General features: G+C 47.4%; 1 protein-coding gene across 3 annotated transcripts in view; it reads left to right on the forward strand.

Annotated features, from left to right (window-relative positions):
- Positions 1–2540: 2540 nt before the first annotated feature.
- Positions 2541–23645, forward strand: part of otud5a (OTU deubiquitinase 5a) — a 37901-nt gene continuing 16796 nt past the window's right edge. For 2 of the 3 annotated variants that reach the window (XM_080204300.1, XM_080204302.1), the window contains exons 1-2: positions 2541–3491; positions 21645–21738. In XM_080204300.1, the coding sequence (XP_080060426.1) occupies positions 2688–3491; positions 21645–21738 (898 nt within the window). In that variant the 5' untranslated portion in view covers positions 2541–2687. The remainder of the gene's footprint in view (positions 3492–21644; positions 21739–23645) is intronic. The other variant, XM_080204301.1, reaches the window with a different exon arrangement.

The raw sequence follows: 23645 nt of genomic DNA on the forward strand, positions 1-23645 counted from the left end.
TCCACAACCTTCTACCATTGAGAATTCCAGAGATTCGCAACTCTTTGAGCAAAGGAATTTCTTCTCATCTCAGTCCCAAATGATCAACACCCTCCTGCCACATCCAGAGACTGTGCCTTCCCCTCCCCTCCGTGTTTTAGATTCCCCATCCAGCAGAGACAATCTCTCTGAGCCCACCCTGTAAAACCCCTGAATCTTGTACAGCACAGTGGTCAGTACTGCTGCTATGCAGTGCCAGGCACTTACTCCCTCCCCTTCATCCGGCCCCCCATCCCCTCTCCCCCCTCCACCTACCGTCCCCCCATCCCCTCTCCCCCCTCCACCTACCGTCCCCCCATCCCCTCTCCCTCCTCCACCTCCCGTCCCCCCATTCCCTCTCCCCCCTCCACCTCCCGTCCCCCCATCCCCTCTCCCCCCTCCACCTCCCGCCCCCCCTCCACCTCCCGTCCCCCCATCCCCTCTCCCTCCTATCCTGGGCAGTGGCACAGTGATTAGCACTGCCTCAGAGTGCCAGAGACCTGGGTTTGATTCCTGGCTTGGGTCACTGTCTGTGTGGAGTTTACATGTTCGCTCCGTTTCTGCGTGGATTTCCTCCAATTTCCTCCCGCAGTCCGAAAGTCATGCTGGTTAGGTGCATTGGCTATGCTAAATTCTCCTTCAGTGTACCTGAACAGGCATCAGAGTGTGGCGACCAGGGTACTCTCACAGTAACTTCATTGCAGTGTGAATGTATGTCTACTTGTGACTAATAAATAAACTTTAAACTTTATTTTTCCCCCCTCTTCTCTCCCCTCCCCAATACCACACACTTAATGTCCAATGATGTGTGAGGTTAGGGGGAATTGGCCAGGGTAAATGTGCGGTGTTACAGGGATGGGCTGGACCTGAGTACAAAACTCTTTCACAGAGTCAGTACAGGCTCGATGAACCGAATGGCCTCTTTCTGCACTGCAGGGATTCTCTCGTTGCCTGAGGTCGCCTTTCCTTCCTGGAAGCCGAACTAGCCGCCCTCAAAAATCACCTTGAGCCTTTGTTCCCCTACAAAAATGTCTCCCCCGCCAGTCTGAGATGAAGGGAAGGTGTAACGGTTTTTAATGTGGCCGATGTGAGCTCATTGCGGGGCACCGGAAGTAAAGCCTGACCGTTATCTGATGTTGATTTGGGTTCACCAAGGGAGAAGAGGCAGGGGGAGGGGAAGTAAGAGTCGCAATCATTCACCACTGTAAAACTAACAAATGGAAACGAGCTAGTAAAACAACAAAACCATATGTATGTATATAAAACCTGAGCGGCACCGTGAAACGATAAAGGGAACTGAATTTCCTTCGTCGGAAAGCAAACATCTGGCGGCGCGTCGACGCTTCTCGAAAGACGGCGGGCCGTGAGATTTTGCGCGCTGACGTCACGGCGGGGCATGGGGGCCCGGCGCGCTGACGTCACAACAAATCATCAGCCGCAGCGTGCTGACGTCACGACGGGGCAGTCTCTGTTCCTGTGACGGGGGGGGTGGGGAAGCTGGGTGACTTCATCTCCGATTAAAGCATCTGGGTAGGAGAGGGTGCAACAACAAAGTAACCGCCTTGTGGGGCAATGTGAATAATTACTTTAGCAATTGTTGTGGCGAAGAGCGCAGCGGGAAACTGGGCGACTGGTTCGCCTTTTGGAGGATGGACTGAGTGGGGAGGAGCAACGTGAGGGGGCGCGGTGACTTCATTGACGGCAGGGGCGCGGCGCGTTTTGCGCTGACGTCATTGCGAGGCAGTGACCTCATCTAGTGGGAAGCCGTCAGCGCGGTGGCTGAAAGTGCGCGGTTACGTTATCGCGCAGGCGCGGAGTGTGAACAGGCGATGCGGTGACATCATTGCGGGGCAAACGGGAAAAAGTCAGCACGTGGTGACGTCAGTGCGGTGCAACGGGGCTGAGGCGCCAGAGCGTGGTGACATCACTCGGGCAAGGCGGAGAAGTTTGCGTGTGGTGACGTCGTTGCGGGGCAACAGGCGAGACTAAAGCGCGCAGTGACATTAGTGAGGGGCAAAAGGGGCGAAACGCCAGCGCGCGGTGACGTCAGTGCGACGCATCGGAGGGGGGAGAGGGGCATCGGCGCGCGGTGACATCAGTGTTGGGGAAAGGAGACGATACGACGTGCGTGACGTCAGTGCGTGGCAAAGGGGGCAACACGCAGTTGCGCGGTGACGTCAGTGCGGGGCAAAGTGGGCGAGACGCCAGTGCGTGGTGACGTCAGTGCGGGGCAAAGGGGGTGAGAAGTCAGTGCGCGGTGACGTCAGTGCGGGGCAAAGGGGGCGAGACGCCAGTGCGCGGTGACGTCGCTGCAGAGCAAAGGAGCGAGACGTCAGCGCGCGGTGATGTCAGGGGTTGCTGCCAGGTGGACTGGAGTTTGAGGCTGTGTGGACGATCGCGGTGACGTCACTGTGAGAAGGCGTGGCCTAGGGCGTGGTGACGTCAGTGCGGGGCAGTCGCTGTCCCGGACGGCCTGTCTGCGTGGCACCGGAAGTGAGACGGCGTGTGCGGGGCGGAAGTGAGGCCTGAGCGAGCGAGTGGTGGGGGAGGTGGCGGCGGCTGTTTGTTGTGAAGAGAGAGAGAGGGGGCGGGGAGGAAGGAGGCTGCCGCCGCCACTACCGTCTGAGGAGCTTCTCCCCCAGCCGCAGCATTAACCCCCCGCCCCAGCCATGACCATCCTCCCCAAGCCGCAGGCCGAGCGCGGCGACGATTCCGAGGGGAGGCCGGGGCCCGGCTCCAGGCCTCGAGCCTCGCCCACTCCACCGCCGCCGCTGCCGGCAGCCGGGCCCTCCTCCTCGTCCTCCTCTTGTTCCTCGTCGTCCGCCTCAGGCGGCGGGCCGGGAGGCTGCTCGTCTCTGCCTCTGGCCCCTTCCTCCTCAGGCTCCTGCTCGGGCTCCTCCTCGGCCTCCTCCTCCTCCTCGTGTCCCTCCTCGGGGCCGGGCTCGGGCGGCTCGCAGGGCCCGGCACCCGCCTCGCACTGGCTGCAGCAGCGGGACGGGCTGGCGGCGGGGCCGGGGGGCGGTGGAGGAGGAGGCGGCGGGGGAGGAGCGCACGGCCTGCTGCTGCTCGCCAAGCGGCGGCACCGGGCCTCGCCCCACCGCAGCGGCCGCCGCAGCCACCGGCATCACCACCGGCACCACCAGCACCTGCCTCCCCCACCGCCGCCGCCTCCGCCGCCCTCGCTCGGCCTCGGCCTCCACCACGTCCTCCAGTACCACCGGCACCGCCACCACCACCACCGCCTGCCTCCCCCCACCGCCGCCTCCTCCTCCTCCGCCCCTCCGCAGAGTGGGCCCGGCCTGGGCATGCAGGCCTCCGGCCCGGGAGGAGGGACAGGCGGAGGAGGAGGGGGCATCATGCCGCCCTCCGGCAGCCCCGGAGGGCCTCAGGAAGAGGGAGCCGGCTACAACAGCGAGGACGAGTACGAGACAGCGGCCAGGGAGCAGCTCCAGGACCCGGCCAAGGTGGAGCAGGTGAGGGGTAGACAGCCAACAGAGAGCCAACATATCCTATAGATACAGCAGGGTTTAGAGGCTTTGTCACCTCCACCAGGAGGTGGATATACTGTAGGTAATCTAATCCGGGGGGGGGGGGTAGATACACTGTAGGTAATCTAATCTGGGGGGTATAGACTGTCATCTCATCCAGGGGGTAAATATCCCATAGATAATCTAATGCAGCAGGGTATATATAGACTGTCATCTCATCCAGTGGGGTAAATATATTGTAGACAACATAACCTGGGGATAAACGTACTTAATAATTTAACCTAGGACGTAAATATTCCATAGATAATCTAATCCATGGGATAAATATTCCATGGATAAACTAATCCAGGAGTGTTTTACATGTCATCTAGTCAGGGGATAAATATAGGGTAGACAATCTAACCCAGGACTATATATTCCATAGATAAACTAATCCAGGGGTGAATATTCTGTAGACAATCTAATCCAGGGACTATATGTTCTATAGATCATATTACCCAGGGAATATTTCCTATACAATTTAATCCAGGGGTTATATATTCTGTAGGTCATCTAATCCAGGGGTAAACATTCTATAGATAATATAATCCAGGAAGGTAGATATTCTATATCAACTAAATCTATATATTCTATAGCTCTTCTAATCCAGGGAGGTAAATGTTCTATAGACAATCTAATTCAGGGTTTATATTCCATAGGTAATCTAATCCAGGGTTATGTATAATATAATCTAATCTAGAGTATATTTTCCATAATGAATCTCATTCAGGTGTATATATTCTTTAGATCATCTAATCCAGGGCTATGTATTGTATACATATATAATCCAGGAGGTAAATAATCTACCCTGGAGGCTTATATTCCATAGATAATTTAACCAGGGAGTTTGTATTCTATAGGTCATCTTATCCAAGTGTGAACATTCTACAGATATTCTAATCTGGAGGGTAAATATCTATAGGTACTCTAATCCAGTGGGTATGTGTTCTTTAAGTCATCTAACATGGGGAACTATTATATAAATAAATGAATCCAGTGAGCATATATTCTATAGGTCATTTTATCCATGGGTAAATATTCCATAGATAATTTAAATCAAGGGATAAATATTCTAATCTGGGGTATGTATATTGTGCATTATCTAATCCTGGGGTCATATATTCTGAAGGTTATCTAATCCAGGGTAAACATTCCATAGATAATATCATCTAAAGATATTTTTAATTTGCATTTGATCTATTATTGTTACACGTATTGGTATACAGTGAAAAGTATTGTTTCTTGCACGCTATACAGACAAAGCATACCATTCATAGAGAAGGAAAGAATGTAATGTTACAGTCATAGCTAGGGTGCAGAGAAAGATCAACTCAGTGAGAGGTAGGCCTGTTCAAAAGTCTGATGGTAGCAAGGAAGAAGCTGTTTTTGAGTCGGTTGGTATGTGATGTTGGACTTTTGTATCTTTTTCCTAATGGGAGAAGGTGGAAGAGAGAATATCCAGGGTGCATGGGGTCCTTAATTATGCTGGCTGCTTTTCCGAGGCAGCAGGAAGTGTAGGCAGTGTCAATGGATGGGACGCTGGTTTGAGTGATGAACTGGGCTTTGTTCATGATCCTTTGTAGTTTCTTGTGGTCTTGGGCAGAACAAGAGCCATACCAAGCTGTGATTCAACCAGAAGGAATGCTTTCTATGATGCATCTGTAAAATTTGGCAAGAGTTGTAGTGGACAGGCCAAATTTTCTTCTTATTATGTGTGCCCCTATTGACTGGGGGCGCATAAAGAAACACCTGGTAGGCTTAGTTTTTTCAACATTAGGTGTTCCTTATTGCAGCTGTGAGTTGTTCCGCAGTCGGATCTCAGACTGCATAACCGGGAGGGGTTAATTCCCCCAAACCTCAACATACGTTATATACTTGCGTTGAATATAATCCACAGAGAATCTAATCCAGGGATATTGATTATATTGGTCATTTAATCCAAAGGATAAATATTGTTTGGATAATCTAACCCACGGATTAAGTATTCTCCTGATCATTTAATCCACCAGGTAAATATCTATAGGTCACCTAACCCAGGAGTATATATTCTATAGATAATCAGGGTGGTACATATTCTACAGGCAATCTAATCCAAGGGGTGTATATTCTGTTGGTAATCTAATCCAGGGTCATATATTCTATTTGTTATCCAATTTGCACGTAAGTATTAGATAGATACCTAATCCAGGGTATGTATTTCTAAAGGTCATCAAATCCAGGGACAAATATTCCCTTGATAGTCTAACCAAGGGGCTATACATTCTATGGAGAAGATTATCCAGTGAAGTAGACTATATAGGTCATCGTAACCAAGAGGTAAATGTTCTATAGATCATCTAACCCAAGGGATAGACGTTCTATACATAATCTAATCCAGAGAGTATTTATTCCATAAATAATCTAATCCAGAAGGGTTATAGATTATTTAGGTCATTTAATCCTGCAATAAATATTGCATAAATAACCTAATCTGGGGGTAAATATTTTATAGGTCATCTACTCCAGAGGTTAAATTTTTTGCAGGATATTATTCCGGACTATTTATTTCAGGGAGTATACCAGAAGTAATCAAATTCATGGGGTGTATATTCTAAAATTAAATTTATCCAGGGGGTATACATTTTATAGGTGATCTAATCCCAGGGGTATATGTTCTGCAGGTGATCTAATCCAAGAAGTTTCCCTTTGATGCAACTTAATCCATGGGGCATATATTTGATTGGCCATTTAGTCTATGGCATATATATTCTATAGATAATTTAATCCGGGGATGTATATCCCAGGGCATTTATTCTCTAGAATATTGATCATATCCCTGAGGGAAATCCAAAACAGAAGTACTGGATCATCACCCTCCCATACCTCGTGCACCCTCTCACATGGATACCCTCCTCTCCCTTCCCGGTCCTCAATGAGCCTGAACATCACCCATGTTAACCACTACCATTCTAGGCATTTACAGAAAGTTTTAGGATTCTACCCAATGTAGTACACGAGCCCCCTTCCTCAGCTCCCCTCGTCATTTCCTCCAATTTCTCCTCTTCCCTCCCCCTCCTGAACAAAAGAACACCCCATTTTCCTTTCCCCCAACCACACAATTGCCCCTGTATCCTGCATCTACCATTCTGCACAAAAAAGACTAACATGGATAACAATGGGAAAAGTTCCAGGGGATAAGAAGACAAGTCACGATATTTGTTTATTAGTATCATAAGTAGGTTTACGTTTACACTGCAATGAAGTTGCTGTGAAATTCCCCTAGTTGCCACACTCTGGTGCCTGTTCGGGTACACTGAGGGAGAATTTAGCGTGACCAATCCACCTAACCAGCACGTCTTTTGGACTGTGGAAGGAAATCAGAGCATCCAGAGGAAACCCACACAGACACAGGGTGAACGTGCAGACTCCACACAGACAGTGACCCAAGCCGGGAATTGAACTGGCGTTGAGGCAGCAGTGCTAACCACTGTCATCATGCCACAAGTCATTACAAGGATTGGAATGAGCTGAATGATAAGTGGCAGAGCTAAAAGAAGAAGGGACATGTCCTCTCTCAGTCTGACCCCAAAACCCTGAGTTTATATATTCTATGGATAATCTGATCTTGGGTGTATATGTTCTATAGATCATCGAATTGACAGTATATGTATGTATAAAAATAGATTTTATATAGTCAGTCGAATCCATCGGATATACTGGAGCTAATCCAGAGAATATATTCTATGGTGATCATTGTAGGGGGTATGTATTCCATACCTGATCTATACTATGGGCAGTCTAATCTGGTGAATATACATCCTATGGGTGATCTAATCCCAGGCTCGTATGTTCTATAAGTGGTCTAATCTAAGGGGGTTTCTCTATATATGATCTCATCCGGGAGTATATATTCTATGGGTAATCTAATCCATGGGATTGTATATTGTATGGGCATTTAATTCAAGGGGCAAACTTTCCACAGGATTATATATTCTATAAGCAATTTGATCCATGGTAAAGATTCTATGTGCAATCTAATACGGGGGTACACTTTCTATAATCTAATCCAGAGGGTGTTTATCATATTTGTACCCTAACCCGGGGGTGTATGTTATCTATGTAATTAATCCCAGGGTATATAATTGTAATCTAATCCAGGGGTATAAATTGTACATGTACTGTAATTCATGGATGCACATTTATAATCACATCCATGGGTTATACATAAGAACATAAGAAATAGGAGCAGGAGTAGGCCATCTGGCCCTTCGAGCCTGCCCCGCCATTCAATAAGATCATGGCTGATCTGTCGTGGCTCAGTTCCACATTCCCGCCCTCTCCCCATAACCCTTAATCCCCTCTCTTATCAAAAACCCATCAACCCGCGTCTTAAAAATATTTAGCGAGGCAGCCTCCACCACCTCAACGGGCAGAGAATTCCATACGTGCAATGATAGAATACCACATCAGAACCCCCAAGGTATATTATGAAGTCAGGCTAGACCTCCAACAGTTTTCTATTTTGCCATTAGTGTGAGGTTGTATTTCACTCCAGGTGTGATTCTATTGACCCACTGAGAAGCTTTTATCAAAACAAACTTTAATTAACAACACAGTTTAACTATAACAGATTAATTAGCTTAACTTTAACAATTGGATAATACTTGAACAAGACAAGATACAGTTCTTAACCTCTCGAGAATGATATTCCTCTTATAGACTTAAACCCCTCTTTAAAATTTGTCAGCAAAACAGGCTTACTTGCTATCTCAGGTTAACAGTCCTAGAGCTTTCAGAACATCTCAGGAGAGTGATATCTATTTCTTCTGGCAGTCCAAACAGCAACTGCTTGTATTTTTAAAAAATGAAACTGAAAGTGTTTCTTCACTGCAAGTTTAGCTCTTTCCATTAAACACATGACTGTCCCTGTCAATCAAAGCTCCACATTAAAACCCCCCAGGGAGACCCGAGCAAACACAAATGCATTAACTCAGTTTAAAACAAACATGCTAGGTCTTATCCTGTGCTCAATTTAGCACTGCTGCCTCAGCGCCAGGGACCTGGGTTCAGTTCCGGCCTTGAGTGACTCTGCAGAGTTTACAAATTTTCCTTGTGTCTGCGTGGGTTTCCTCTGGGTGCTCTGATCCATTCCACAGTCCAAAGATGTGCAGGTTAGTTTTTTTAAGTTTTGTTTTAAAATTTTTAGTTGTCATATGTAGGCTTACATTAACTGTGAAAATCCCCTAGTCACCATACTCCGGCGCCTGTTCGGGTACACTGAGGGAGAATTTAGCATGGCCAATGCATCTAACCAACACATCATTTGGACTGTGGGAACAAACTGGTGCACCCGGAGGAAATCCATGGGGAGAACGTGTGGTCTCTGCACAGCTAGTCAGCCAAGCCAGGAATTGAGCCTGGGTCCCCGGCGATGAGGCAGTAGTGCTAGCCACTGTGCCCACCCGTCTTCCCCCGTGTGCATTTGCCACACTAAATTGCTCCTTAGTGTCCCATGATGTGTGGGTTAGATGGAGGGTAAATGTGTGGGATTACGGGGAAAGGGCTTGGGTAAGACACTCTGACAGAGAGACAGTGCGGACCTGGTGAGCAGAATGGCCCCCTTCTGCGCTGTTGGGATTCTATCCTATAATTTTAAATTGAAAGGTTTTGGTAGACAAATCGGCACCTGGGAAAACAGATCTGAATTCTAAACACACCCGTTTCTAGAAACATGATATATACATATTATGTATCATCGTAACTAATATTATAAGTGTAAACTAATTGAGGGGATATATGCACTTGAAACAATGTGGTTAGCTATCAGATATACTTTATATATTGTACAAATACTATAACCCAGAGAGAGAGAGATGTCAGAATGTATAGATCCTGTAGCTGATTTAATCAGGGGATATTTATTCCACAGCTGTTATACCCTAGGGTTTATATATTCTATACGGAATCTAAACCAGGAACTATATATTCTATGGGTAGCCTAACTAGGGATATATATTCTGCAGGAAATATAGTCCAAAGTGTATATGTTCTGATCCAGTGGGCACTCTGTTTCAATGCGTATATATTCTATAGGTAATTTAAACCTGGGGTATGTATTATATAACTATAGTTTATGGATAATCTAACCCAGGGGCTATGTATTCTATATTATCCTACTCTAGGGGTCTTTATATGTACCCTAATCCCCCTGGATAAGATTACTTATTTGATCTGATTTATTATTGTCACATGATGATGCACTGAAAATTATTGTTTTGCGTGCTATCCATATAAATTGTACTATACACAGCTACGTGCAGGCTATATATTATGTATGTAGAGTCATAGCATTTTGCAGTACATTAATGAACCATGTGGATCTTTAGGACCATTGATTCTGGTTTCGTGGTCATCATTAGATTTTTAATTCCAGATTTTCATCTCTTGAATTCAAATATCACCATCTGCCTCAGTGGGATTCGAACCCAGGTCCCAGAGCATTACCCTGGCTCTCAGGATTGCTAGTACAGTGACAATACCACCGCCTCCCCTATCTATTCTAATCCCATTTTCCAGCACTTGCTCCGTAGCCTTGTGTTCTATGGCATTTTAAGTGCTCATCTAAATGCTTTTTAAATGCTGAGAGAGAGGTCCCGCCTCTACCATTCTTTCATTCCTCTGGATGAAAGAGACTTCCCTCAAATTTCCTCTAAAGCTCTTGTTCTTTACCTTAAATCTACCCACCCGGTGAATCTTCTCCACCCTCTCCAGTGCAATCACATCCTTGCTATAGTGTGAAGACCAGAACTGCACACAGTCCTCTAGCTGTGGCCTAGCCAGTGTTTTATACAGCACCATCACAAGCACACTGCACTTGCATTCTATACCTTGACTAATAAAGGCAAGTATCCCATACGCCGCCTTCATCATCTTATCTACCTGTACCGCTGCCGTGAGGGATCCATGGACGTGCGTTCCAAGTTCTCTCCGTACTTCCTATCATCCTACCATTCATTGTGTATTTCCTTGCCTTGTTAGTCCTCCCAAAATGCTTCACTTCACACTTGTCGAGGTTAAATTCCATTTGCCCATGTTCTGCCATCAGAATAGCTCGCCTATACAATCCAGCAATTTACAATCCTTCCTATTTACAAGACCAATTTTTGTATAATCTACAAACTTAATGATCATACTCCCCACATTCCTATCTAGATCATTAATGTACGCTACAATTAGCAGTGCCATTCCCTGCAGCTCCCTACACCATCAGACATAGTCTTCCAGTCACAAAAATAACCTTTAACCAACACCCTTTGCCTCCTGCCACTAAGTCAACTTTGGATCCAATTTGCCCTGGATCAAAAGCCTTATTGAAGTCCGTGTGGACTACATAACTGCATTACCCTCATCTACACACCAAGTCACCACTCAAAAAAAATTCTATCAAGCTTGAGATGTGATCGTCTCCTATTCTTACTATCCTTGATTAATCTTTCCCTCTCCAAGTGGAGACTAATTTTGTCCTTGAGTTTTTTCTAATAATTTCCCTGCCACTGATGTTAGACTCACTGGCCTGTAATTCCCTGGTTTATCTCTACTTTCCTTCTTGGATAATGATACCAGTTCTCTGGCACCTCTCCTGTAGCCAGAAAGGTTGCGCAAATTAGTGCAAGAGCCCCTGCAGTCCCTTGCCTGACACAGCAGCCCAGGATACATCTCATCTGGGCTTGGGGATTTCTCCAAAGAACAGTACAGCACAGGAACAGGCCCTTCTGCCCTGCAAGCCTGCGTTGATAGTGATGCCTGCCTAGACTAAAACTGTATGTGCCAACGGAGTCCGTATCCTTCTATTCCCATCCTATTCATGCATTTGTTGAGTTGTCTTTTAAGTGCTGCTATTATACCTGCACCCACCACCTCCCCAGGCAGCGCGTTCCAGATATTCACCACCCTCTGTGTAAAAAAAAATCTCGCCTCGCACATCTTCCTTGAACCATTTCCCACGCACCTTAAACCTATGTTCCCTAGTATTTCACTTTTTTATCCTAGGAAAATGCAACTGATTATCCATTACCCTCATAATCTTGTAGGTTTCTATCGGGTCATTCTCAGTCTCCATCATTCCTGTGGGAACAAGTTAAGTTTCCCCAACCTCATAGCTAACATCCTGCAGACCAGGCAGCATCATGGTAAACCTCTCCGTTCCCCCTCCAAAACATCCACATCCTTCTGGCCGTGTAGTGATCAGAATTGTACACAATTTTCTAGATGAGGCCTAACTAACTTTTAAGCCCGTTAAACTGCAAATATTTCCTCCCTCTCATTGTTAATTTGTTCAATTATATCACAGTCCCTTTCCAACCTTTCTATATTTACATCATCTTTCTCCATAATGATCAAAACACTCATTTCAAACCTCACCTACATCTTTCATCTCCATACACACATTGCCACTTTGGTCACTAATAGATCCTACTCTTTTCCCCCTGGTTACCCTCTTGCCCTTACTATGCTTATAAAACACCCTGAAATTTTCCTTTATTTTGCCTGCCAGTATGTTTTCAAGCCCCCTCTTTGGGGTTGTGGTTTTTTAAAGCACTCCCCTGCATTTTCCATACTCTAAGGCATAATTTGGACTCTCTGAATCTGCCATAAGCCTCCTTGACACCCAGGGTTCTCTGGACTTGTTGGTCCCACCCTTTACAGGAACATGTTGACTTTGTACTCTATCCCTTTTTGAATGACTCTCACTGATCTGATGTGGATTTTCCTACGAGTAGCTGCTCCTTGTCTATTTTGGCCAGATCTTGTCTTATCCTATTAAAATCAGCCTTCCCTCAATTCAGAACTGTTATGTTCGCTCTATCTTTGTTCTTTGCCAAAACAACTATAAATCTTACTGAGTTATGGTTGGTATCGCCAGAATGCTCCCCCCACTGACACATCTACCACCTGACTGGCTTTAGTCCCTAAAATTAAGTCAAATACCACCACTTGCAGTACATTGTGGATAAATGTGAGGTTATCCACTTCAGTAGTGAAGGCAGATTATTATCTGGCTATAAATTGAGAGAGGGAAGGTAAGCATGCAGGTGCAGCAGGCCAGGCAAGGCAAGTGGTATGTTGGCCTCCATAGAGGATTTGAGCAGGGGTGTCTTGCTGCAATTATACAGAGCCTTGGTGAGGCCACAGCTGGAATATTGTGTGCTGTTTTGGTCTTCTTTTCTGAGGAAGGATGTTCTTGTGATCGGGGGAGTGCAGCAAAGGTTTACCAGACTGATTCCTGGGATGTTGGGACTGACGAATGAGGAGAGACTGATTGTATTCATTGGAGTTCAGAAGAATGAGGGGGATCTTGCAGAAACCTATAAAATTGTAACAGGACTAGATAGTGTAGAGGTAGGAAGGCCCTCTGGGGGGCGGGGGGGAGTCCGGAACTAGGGGTCACAGTCTGAGGAGATGGAGTAAACGTTTTAGGACTGAGATAACAAAGAACAACCCAGCACAGGAAACAGGCCCTTCGGCCCAACGAGCCTGCGCCGCCGCATCACCCTCCACCTATTCTACCCTGCGTGTCTACGAATGGAACCCCTAACTTAGCCAGATTCAGGGGAGAATAGTGTCAATTTGGTAAACCAATCAGCCTAAGAGCACATCTTTGGGGTGTGGGAGGAAACAGGAGCGCCCGGAGGAAACCCACGCAACCACAGGGAGAATGCACAAACTCCCACAGACACAGGCCCAAATCCATGTATCTGCACAGCCAGCAGTGCTAGTCACCGAGCTGTTGCGGCTCCTGTCTACCGGTCCAGGATCAAGCACACACACCGACACGAAGTACTAGGCCACTCCCGGAACCTCCAAGAGCAGCCCACGCACGACCCACCGTGTGCATGCCCCTCGTTTGACAACGAGGTGGACCTCCACCTGCGGAATAAAAAGACAAAAGATGAGCGAAGGTGACGGCCTAATAGTGTTATCGCTAAACTATTAATCCAGAAACTCAGCTAATGTTCTGGGGACCCAGGTTCAAATCCCACCACAGCAGATGGTGGAATTTGAATTCAATAAAAAATATCTGGAATTAAGAATCTACTGATGACCATGAAACCATTGTGAAGTACCAGAAAATACCATCTGGTTCACTAATGTCCTTTAGGGAAGGAAATCTGCCATCCTTATCTGGTCTGGCATACATGTGACTGCAGAGCCACAGCAACGTGATTGACTCTTAATTGCCCTTCAAGGTCAACTAGGGATGGACAGTAAATGCTAGCCAACCACTGATGTTCATGTCTCACAAATGGATTGAGAGGAGGAGAAATTTCTTAATCCAGAGAGTGGTCAGCCTGTGGAATTCATATCACAAAGCAGTTGAGGCCAAAATGTTGAATGTTTTCAAGAAGCAGTTCAATAAAGTATTTGGGGCGAAGGGGATCAAAGGATATAGGAGGAAAAGCAGGGTCAGGCTATTGAGTTGGAAGATCAGTCGTAATAATGAATGGTGGAGCAGGCTCGAAGAGCCCAGTGGCCTACTCCTATTTTCTATGTTTCTCCCTTGTGTTCTGTATTATATATGCACTTAAACCAGGGGGTATATAAGTGTAATCGAATCCAGTGGGTATATATTCTATAGATGACCTAATCCAGCAATATATATTTCATAGATCATCTAATTCAGGGAGTTACATTCTCAGTGTGCAGATTATATATGTGACTGAACCTAGTAGGTATATATTAGATATGTGCGCTAATCCAGCAAGTATATATTGTATAATGTAAACCAGGGGTATTGTGTGTAAAATAATCCAGGAGGTGTATATTGTATTAGGTGTATTGGCCATGCTAAATTTCCCCTTAGTATCCAAGCATGTTCTGGTTAGGGGGCTGGCCATGCTAAATTGCCCTTTAGTGTCCAAGATATGGAGGTTGGATGGATTGGGCATGGGTAAATGTGGAGGGCGCAGATGGGATACTGTTCCGGAGAGTTAGTGAAAACTTGATGGGCCAAAACGGCTGCTTTATGCGCTGTAGGGATTCTATACGTGTAATATAATCTAGGGGATGTGTATTATATCCTTAAAGGGGGTACATATCATAAATCTACTCTAATTCAAGATGTGTATTATGTGTACATTCTAGTTCAGGGTGATGGTAATGCCAGATAATGTATATATTGTGTGTAATCTAATTCAGGGCATATACCTACAGAGGTGATCTAATAAAGGGGGGGGGGGTTGATTTCTCAATTTGTAGATTATATATGTAATATAATTGGGATGTTATTTATTCAATAAGTAATCTAACCCAGGGGCTATATGTTCTAGAAGTAATTAAAGGTTAGGTTTTTCATAGCTTGCAGGTTATATATCTAATCCAGGAGTGTATATTGTGTGATCTAATCCAGGGGTTTACATTGTAGATGTACTCCGTAATCCTAGGGGTTACCAACAGGTAATATTATCCAGAGAGGTAAATGTCATATATCTAATCTAATTTTAGGATATACATTCCATAAATGACCTAATCTTGGAGTTGTATTTCTAATTATTTGTAGATTATATATGTAACATAATCTGGGGGCATATTTGCTATCGGTTACCCAATCTCAGAGTGCATATACTCTAGAGCTGAGAATATATATTCTATAGGTAATTAATCCAGGGAGTCAGATAATGTATATATCATGTACGTAATCTTATCTAATGGGCACATAATCGAATTCTGAGATTAGATAGGTCAGTTAATGTATAGAACTTGTGGGTAATATAATAAGAACATAAGAACATAAGAAATAGGAGCAGGAGTAGGCCATCTAGCCCTTCGAGCCTGCCCCGCCATTCAATAAGATCATGGCTGATCTGTCGTGGCTCAGTTCCACTTTCCCGCCCTCTCCCCATAACCCTTAATCCCCTCTCTTATCAAGAACCCATCAACCCGCTTCTTAAAAATATTTAGCGAGGCAGCCTCCACCACTTCAACGGGCAGAGAATTCCAGAGATTCACCACCCTTTGAGTGAAGAAGTTCCTTCTCAACTCCGTTCTAAACCGCCTCCCCTTTATCTTGAGGCTGTGCCCCCTAGTCCTACTGTCTTTTTTGAGCGGGAAGAGTCTCTCCACCTCTATCCTATCCATCCCATTCATCATCTTATACGTCTCAATGAGATCTCCCCTCATTCTTCTAAACTCTAACGAGTACAAGCCTAGTTTATTCAGCCTCTCCTCATAGCTCAATCCCCTCAACTCCGGTATCAGCCTAGTAAACCTCCTCTGCACTCCCTCCAGGGCCAAAATATCCTTGCGCAGGTGCGCAAGGATAATCTAGGAGGAATACATACAGGTGCACTGCTGTGGTGGGGGGGAGGTTTGGATATGGCAGATGTATATATCACAAGGGAAATCTTATCCAGGGTGTATATATTATGTAGATAATCAAATCCAATGGGTTAGATATCTCAGGTAATGTAAATATCATATGTAATCAACTGCCTTAGGTCTCAGATAATGTACGTATTGTATAGGTAACTGTTGAGGTGGTTTTCCAGGGGGCTGCCCTCTGCTTGAACTCAGCTAATACAAAGACCTGCGAAAGACAGTGCACAGTAAAATATATTCTTTATCTGACCAGTATGTATTAGGAGAGAAACAGTTGGAGGATTCCAGCTTCTCTTGACCTTATACTACGTTTGTAAAACAGATATAACTTTTCGAAGGCTTGTTTCTGCAGCCCAACCTGTCGTCCAGACTGGATGATCCAATTACATTAATATACATTTTTCGCCTTGGCCAATAGCATTCTACATTGTAGTCAAGAAGGCTTACGGCATGCTTACCTTCATTGGCCGGGGCATTGAGTTTCAAAATTGGCAGGTCATGTTGCAGCTTTATAGAACCTTAGTTAGGCCTCATTTAGAATATTGTGCACAATTCTGGTTGCCACACTACCAGAAGGATGTGGGTGCTTTGGAGAGGGTACAGAAGAGGCTTACCAGGATGTTGCCTGGTCTGGACGATATTAGCTATGAGGAGAGGTTGGATAAGCTCGGTTTGCTCTCACTGGAGCAACGGAGGTTGAGGACCGATCTGATAAAGGTTTACAAGATTGAGTGGCGTGGACAGTCAGATGTTCTTTCCAAGGGTAGAAAAGTCAAGTACTCGACATAGGTTTAAGGTGTGTGGGGAAAAGTTTAGAGGAGATGTGCAAGGCAAGTTTTTTTTTACAGAGTGGTGAACGTCTGGAGACGTGCTGCCCAGGGAGGTGGTGGGAGCAGGTATGGTAGCAGCATTTAAGAGGCATCTAGGCAAATACATGAATAGGATGGGAATGGAAGGATATGGACTCTGGCAGTACATATGGTTTTAGTTTAGGCAGGCATCATGATCAGTGCAGGTTTGGAGGGCGGAAGGGCCTGTTCTTTGTTCTTGTACCTTTTAGCAGAATCAGGAATTCTTTGATCAACTGGACCTGGAGGTCCCTGTCGCGTGCGCGCGCGCACCCCCCCCCCCCAACCACCAATTGCCTAGCAACCTAACCTATGCAAATCTGGTGGGATCAAGGGTCACCCTCACCACCTGCAAACCATGGGAGTGGACAGGGGTCATTTTACTCTGCCTGCCAGTGACCTCATCAGCAAAAGCTGAACAAGTCTGTTCACTGCAGCCACAAGCTGAACACCTGTATTCATTTTAAACCTCGATAGCTTGCAGCTGCAGACTGGTAATAGTGAGTATATTCTATACCTTATTGTTTCCAAGGAATGTGGTCCGTCTGGTTCTGCTTGCTTCCCATCGTGCTTTGGGGCAGGCTGCATCTTGGCCAAAGCTTACAAGAAATTTGAAAATGCATTTTAAATCTACTAAGTCAAGATTCACTTCCAGTGATTGAATGTGTCAATGCAGACAATATCTGTGCATTATATGAGTGTGTGAGGCACTGTGATTCCTTGTTGTATATATAAGGCACACTGTGATCACTGTTCTAAACAAGTCTACTTTGTTTTAGTAGTCTTCAAAAACCCTAGGGGTATCTGTACTCCTTTCTACAGTAACCTACTCCAGGAGTATAGATTTTATAGGCAAGTTGTCCTGGGGTGTGTATTGTATAGGTAGGTTAATCCAGGGACATGTATTGCATGGGTAATATAATCCAGGGTATGTATGTTAGAGGTATTTCATCCAGGGGGGACACATTCAATACATCCACTTCAGGAAGGGTTAGGCATTACATAATGCATATATTGAATGTATTCTCGGTGGGGGGGTGGTCAGATCATTGCAGATTAGCTTCTATATGTAATGCAGAGGTTAAATATCCCAGAGATTGTGTAATTCAGGTGGCTAGTCAGCCCATTGAGTCTGCACCAACAGACTCAGCATCAAGTCTCCGACAGAGCATTGCACCTAGACCCTATCCCCTTAACCCCACATATTTACCCAACTAATCCCCTTAACCTACACATCTTGGAACACAATTTAGCGTGGCCAGACCACCTAACCCGCACATCTTTAGACTGTGGGGGAAACCGGAGCACCCGGAGGAAATCCACGGGGGGAACGTGCAGACTCCACACAGACAGTGACCTGAGGTCGGAATTGAACCCAGGTCCCTGGTGCTGTGAGGCAGCAGTGCTAAACACACTGCCGCAGATAGATTATCTCAGGTAGTATATATTATAACTATTGTAATTCAGGATTCCCACAGCACTCATAATATATTTTATATATAGTCAGAGCTGAGGAGCGATATCAGCTAATGCAGATAGTGTTATCTAATCCAAAGGACCAAATATGTCAACTAATATAAATACTCAAATCAGAGGTTGATGGTGAGATGACTATTCATTCATATATTGTATATAAACCTAATCCTAAGTGTATATATACTATAGGTGATCTAATTGTGTAGTAAGTGTTGCGAGGGCAGTCTGCTACACGGTGCATATATTCTATGGGATAATCAAAGCTGACACTCCAAGGCATAGGGAGGGGGCACTGCGTGGTCGGGGGGGCTGGCGCGGAGGGGGCACCGTGTGGTTGGGGGGCTGGCGCGGACGGGGCACCGTGTGGTCGGGGGGCTGGCGCGGGGGGGCACCGCGCGGTCGGGGGGCTGGCGCAGAGGGGGCACTGCGCGGTCAGGATCTGATGTGCTCTCTTGTATTCTTGGGCCATTAAGTTGCACTGAATCAACTTGACAAGAAAACAGATTTGGTTGTTACCTTGTTGCAGTTAGTGGGATCTTGCTATGCCCAATTTCTGTACTCTGTTTCCTCATGGAAGAGTGGCGTGGCTTATACACAGAGTAACAGATACCGGGAGTGAGTTACAGACTGGAATGTAATCGAGGGCTTTGGGGGGATTTATATATAGAATAAGAGTCCTGTGAGTGAGGAGTTACAGACTGGAATCTGTCTCGACAGCGAGTTGGAAATCTCCTTGGTGAATTAAGTGCTGTTGATGTCAATGTGTTGGTTATATTCTCCCTGTGTTGTGACTGGGAATAATCTGGGTGAACCAGTTCTGCTATGGGTCCTGGGGACTAATTGTGCAGAGAGAACTGAGCCACCAACTCTGTTTCCTGCCAACCAACAGCATCACTCCACCAACACCTGTCCAAATATGAGGTTGACCCTGAACTGAGGATCTGTGTGTAATGCCCTATCTATTTCTAAAATCTCCTACAACCCTCTCTATCTCTAATGTCCTCCAGCCGCGACAACCCTCCTTATCTCTGTAACCTCCTCCAGCTCCGACAACCCTCCCTATTTCTGTAACCTCCTCCAGCCCCAACAACCCCCCCATTTCTGTAATCTCCCTCCAGCCCCTATAATGTTCCTGATCTCTGTAACCTCCTCCAACCTGTGCTACCCTTCCAATATCAATACAGTCCTCTACTGCCTTTACAGCAGCCCCGCTTTTACCTGTTCTGCATTCCCACTCTCTTGCTCTCCCTCCCCTTTTCTTGGTGATTCCTGGTGGAGCTGAGGGTTGTGGATATTTGGACCTCCCTTCCCCGGGGAGCAGAGGCAGCAGGGTCGGTGAAGATTTTGCATAGCCGAGGTGGATGTGTGACTGATGAGGGACTGGAAGGTTATCAGCTTGGCAGGGAGGTAGCTTGGGACTGTAGAGTTGAAGCCACAGTCAGACGATCATACAGAATGGCAGAGCAGGCAGGGAGGGCCATATGGCCTCCTCCTTATTTGTATGTCAGTAAACGTGGGAACTTTGCCCCCTCAGCTGTTGAGTGTGATGGCTCCACGTCAACAGTCCACCAACCCAAAAATGGCCCTCTGTGGGTGTCGCTGGCCAGACCCAGCATTTAGCCCCCCATCCCTAATTGCCCCTTGAGAAAGTGGTGGGTGAGCCTCCATCTTAAACTTGCTGCAGTTCTGTGTGGTGTAGGTACAGTGAATGAATGGCTGATATATTTCCAAGCCGGGATGGTGTGTGGTTGGGGGGAGTGGGATGCTTGGAGGTGGAACTTGCAGGAGGTGGATGTTCCCCATGGCATGGTGGTATAGTGGTTAGCACTGCTGCTTCACAGCTCCCTAGACCAGGGTTAGATTCCTGGCTTGGGTCACTGTCTGTGTGGAGTTTGCATGTCCTCCTTGTGTCTGCATGGGTTTTTTCTGGGTGCTCCTGTTTCCTCCCACTCTCCAATGATGTGTGGGTTAGGTTGATTGGCTATGCTAAAATTGCCCCTTGGTGTCCTGAGATGCATAGGTTAGAGGGAATATGTAGGGATATGGGGGTAGGGCCTAGGTAGGATTGTGGTCAGTGCAGACCTGATGGGTCCAATGGCCTCTTTCTGCACTGTAGGGTTTCTATGATTTGCTGCCCTCGTCCTTCTAGGGGGTAGGGGTGGCGGGTTTGGGTGGCACTGTTGAAGGAGCCTTGGTGAGTCGCTGCGGTGCATCTTGTAGATGGTACACACTGCTGCCGCTGTGCGTAGGTGGGGGAGGGAGTGAATGTCAAGGGTGGGTGGTTAGCGTGTCGATTAAGCTTTGTTCTGGATGGTGTTGAGCTTCTTGAGTGTTGTCGGAGCCACGCTCATCCGGGCAGACTCTAATCAAACCACTGTCAGTGTAACCTTGCTCTCTGTGTGCAGCTGCTCCCTCCGATGCAAAACTCAGTCTGTCGGCTCTCCCGTCAGTCCTCTGTCTCTGCGCGTTGAGAAAGGATTGGGATTGGGTTTTCGAGGTGAGGACCCTGGGTTTGAGTGGGTGCAGGAGAGGTGCCGGGCCACCAGAGGGTGCTGCAGCCTGGTTGTGGAGCAGCGATGTGGAGATGGTGCCACTGGGGGGCAGTGTTTAATATTTGTTAACCAAATGAACCAGATCCACAAACTCCTGGTCTATTAAACTGACAACTCTTTAAAGGGTGCTGTGTGAATGTCAACAGAATTGCACAGGAAACTTCAAATATCGAAACAAAGAGTAAAACACCCCAGTCCCCGCGACTCCCACTGGGCATGGGAATCATCGATGGTGCCCCACCACACGGGGAGCGTGTTGTCCATTAGGCATCTGATCCCTCTGGCTCTTCTCGCTTGCCGGAATGAACCAAGGCAGAGAGGTTAATTCACATCCTAAGTGTGTGTCTCCTTCCACTGGAGGGTGCGCCTCCCTGAATGACACTGGTGCATGCGCTGATTGGTGGGGGTGGGGGGGGAGATGCAGGCTCGTGTACCCTGAGGTTTTGGCAGGGCGGTGATGGAGCGCACAGGTACAAGAGGGATTCTTCTTGGAGTAGTGAAGGTTAAGGGGGAGATTTAATTCACAAAACCCCGAGGGGCTTTTGAGGATTTCCCAGTATTAGGAGAATTATAGCCAGAGGAGGTGGGGTTCCACACACATTCTCAGTGGTTGGTGAAGTTAAAGGCAGTGTGAGGCGAATTTGAATGCTGCCAGCCATGGGGGGGACGGTGGGGGGTGAAATGTGCTCCCCGATATGCGCGCTGGGTATGGACAGATTGAGCTGTTGTTTGTGGAAGGGACTTGCTGCCTTGTTACAGAGTGACTGATCTCTCTACCTCCCCATCTTCTTTCCTCCCTCCCTCCCTCCCCCCCCCCACCCTCATTCTCCATCCCTCCCTCCCTCCCTCCCTTCCCACTTCATCTGCAGCAGGAACACTGGTTCGAGAAGGCCCTCAGCGAGAAAAAAGGTTTTGTCATCAAGAAGATGAAGGAGGACGGAGCCTGCCTCTTCCGGGCAGTCGGTGAGTTGATGCCATCCTCTGGGGGGCAGTGGTTTTGGATTGGGGTCTTGTTGGAGGCACTGGGCAGCAGTGTTCACCCCACTGCAAACTTGACAAAAATTCCTCTCTTCCAGGCAGGCTTCCTCATAAACTTCCTTCCCAAACCCCCTCGGCAGCCATGTTCCTTCTGTTCCACTTTACCACCAAACCACCCCCACCATCACCACTTTGAGTGGGCACGATCCCTCCCTCCCTTCTCCCCTCCCTCCAAGGGCACAGATCTCCGGTTGTGACACAGCCAGGGTGTTTGAGGGATGGTCGCCACCTCTGTGCCAAGAGCACACCAGCCATCTTGTGCCCAGCAAAATCCTGCCAAGGCAGGTTCATTTCCAAGTGGCCAGTCTTCAACCGCCTGACCAAGTTCCTGTCACACACACACATACACCCCTCTGGTAAAGAGAGAGATCCTTCTCGTAATCGTCTGGCTGTCCGTAAATAAACACACGTCACAAGAAAGGTGCCCCAGCGACAAAAGTCAGCAGCAGCCATTCTCGCATTAGCCTGAGTTCACTGGGTTACTGATACAGCAGACCACTTGGCCCTCTGAGCCCTGCTCCCCCATTCCTCCTCATCTCTGTCTTCGATGGGAGATGCCCTCATTCTGAAACTGTGCCCTCCCCCGAGTTCTAGATCCCTCAACGAGGTGGGCGGGGGGGATCTTAGCATCTATCCTGTCAAACCCTCCCCTCAGAATGTGAGATGGTTCAATCAGATCCCCCTCTCATTGTTCTAAACTCCAGTGGGTTCAGGCCCCGACCTGCTCAACCTTTTCCTCATAAGACAAAACCCCTTCGATGAGAAGTCTGTTGGTTTGAGCTGTGGCACCCGTTGGTGTTTCTGCAGCTGGAGTACTGCGAACAGTTCTGGTCTCCTCACCCTTACTGAAGGAGGGATTTACTCGCATCGGAGGCCGTTCAGAGAAGGTTCACTGGGCTGATTCCTGGGGTGAAGTGGGTTGGGGGCCTTGGGGGGGGGGTGTTGTCTTATGAGGAAAGGGTTGAGCAGGTCGGGGTCTGAACCATTGGAGTTTAGAAGAATGAGAGGGGATCTTAGTTTGACGGGTGGATGCTGAGAGGATGTCCGCCACCTCTCATGGAGGGGGAGATCTAGAACTGGGGAAGGGGGGCTCACAGTTTCAGAATGAGGGGGTCTCCCATTGAAGACGGAGATGAGGAGGAATGGGGGAGCAGGGCTCAGAGGGCCGAGTGGTCTGCTGTTCCTATTCTCGTCATATCAGTAACCCAGTGAACTCAGGCTAATGTGAGAATGGCTGCTGCTGACTTTCGTCACTGGGGTATCTTTCGTGTGACACGTGTTTATTTATGGACAGCCAGACGATTGAGAAGGAGCTCTCTCTTTCTCTCTTTTTACCAGAAATGTGTGCGTGTAAGACAGAAACTCGGTCGGGTGGTTGAAGAGTGGCTGTCCAGAGGCAGGATGCTTGTGGTCAGAGTGTGAGTTTCTGCTGCCTGAGGCAGTCACTGGGAGGCTAGAGTGCTATCCACGGCACCCTCGCCTGTGAGACACTAAAGGTCGTGGGTTTCATCCGCACTCCACAGACAGAAGGTCCCCCCCCAACCCAAACCTGAGTGAATCCTCCCCCAATATCAGCGCCGAGGGAGCGCTGCTCTGTCGGAGGGTCGGTGCCGAGGGAGCGCCGCGCTGTGCGGGAGGGTAATGGAGCCAATCCATATTCCAGAACTGGCCATGGTAAAGGTTTGCATCTCCACGTCCTTGAGCAGTTTGTGTTGAGGTTAGTGGGATCTCGCTGTGTGCAAAATGGCTGCCAGGCTTCCACCATTAGAACAGTGACTGCCCTTCTTGATTGGCTGTGGGAGAGGTTGAAAGGAGTGGTGTCCGTCCAGCTG

The sequence above is a fragment of the Carcharhinus amblyrhynchos genome, chromosome 15, assembly GCF_965287045.1.
Source record: "Carcharhinus amblyrhynchos chromosome 15, sCarAmb.v2.hapA, whole genome shotgun sequence".
Taxonomy (NCBI): domain Eukaryota; kingdom Metazoa; phylum Chordata; class Chondrichthyes; order Carcharhiniformes; family Carcharhinidae; genus Carcharhinus; species Carcharhinus amblyrhynchos.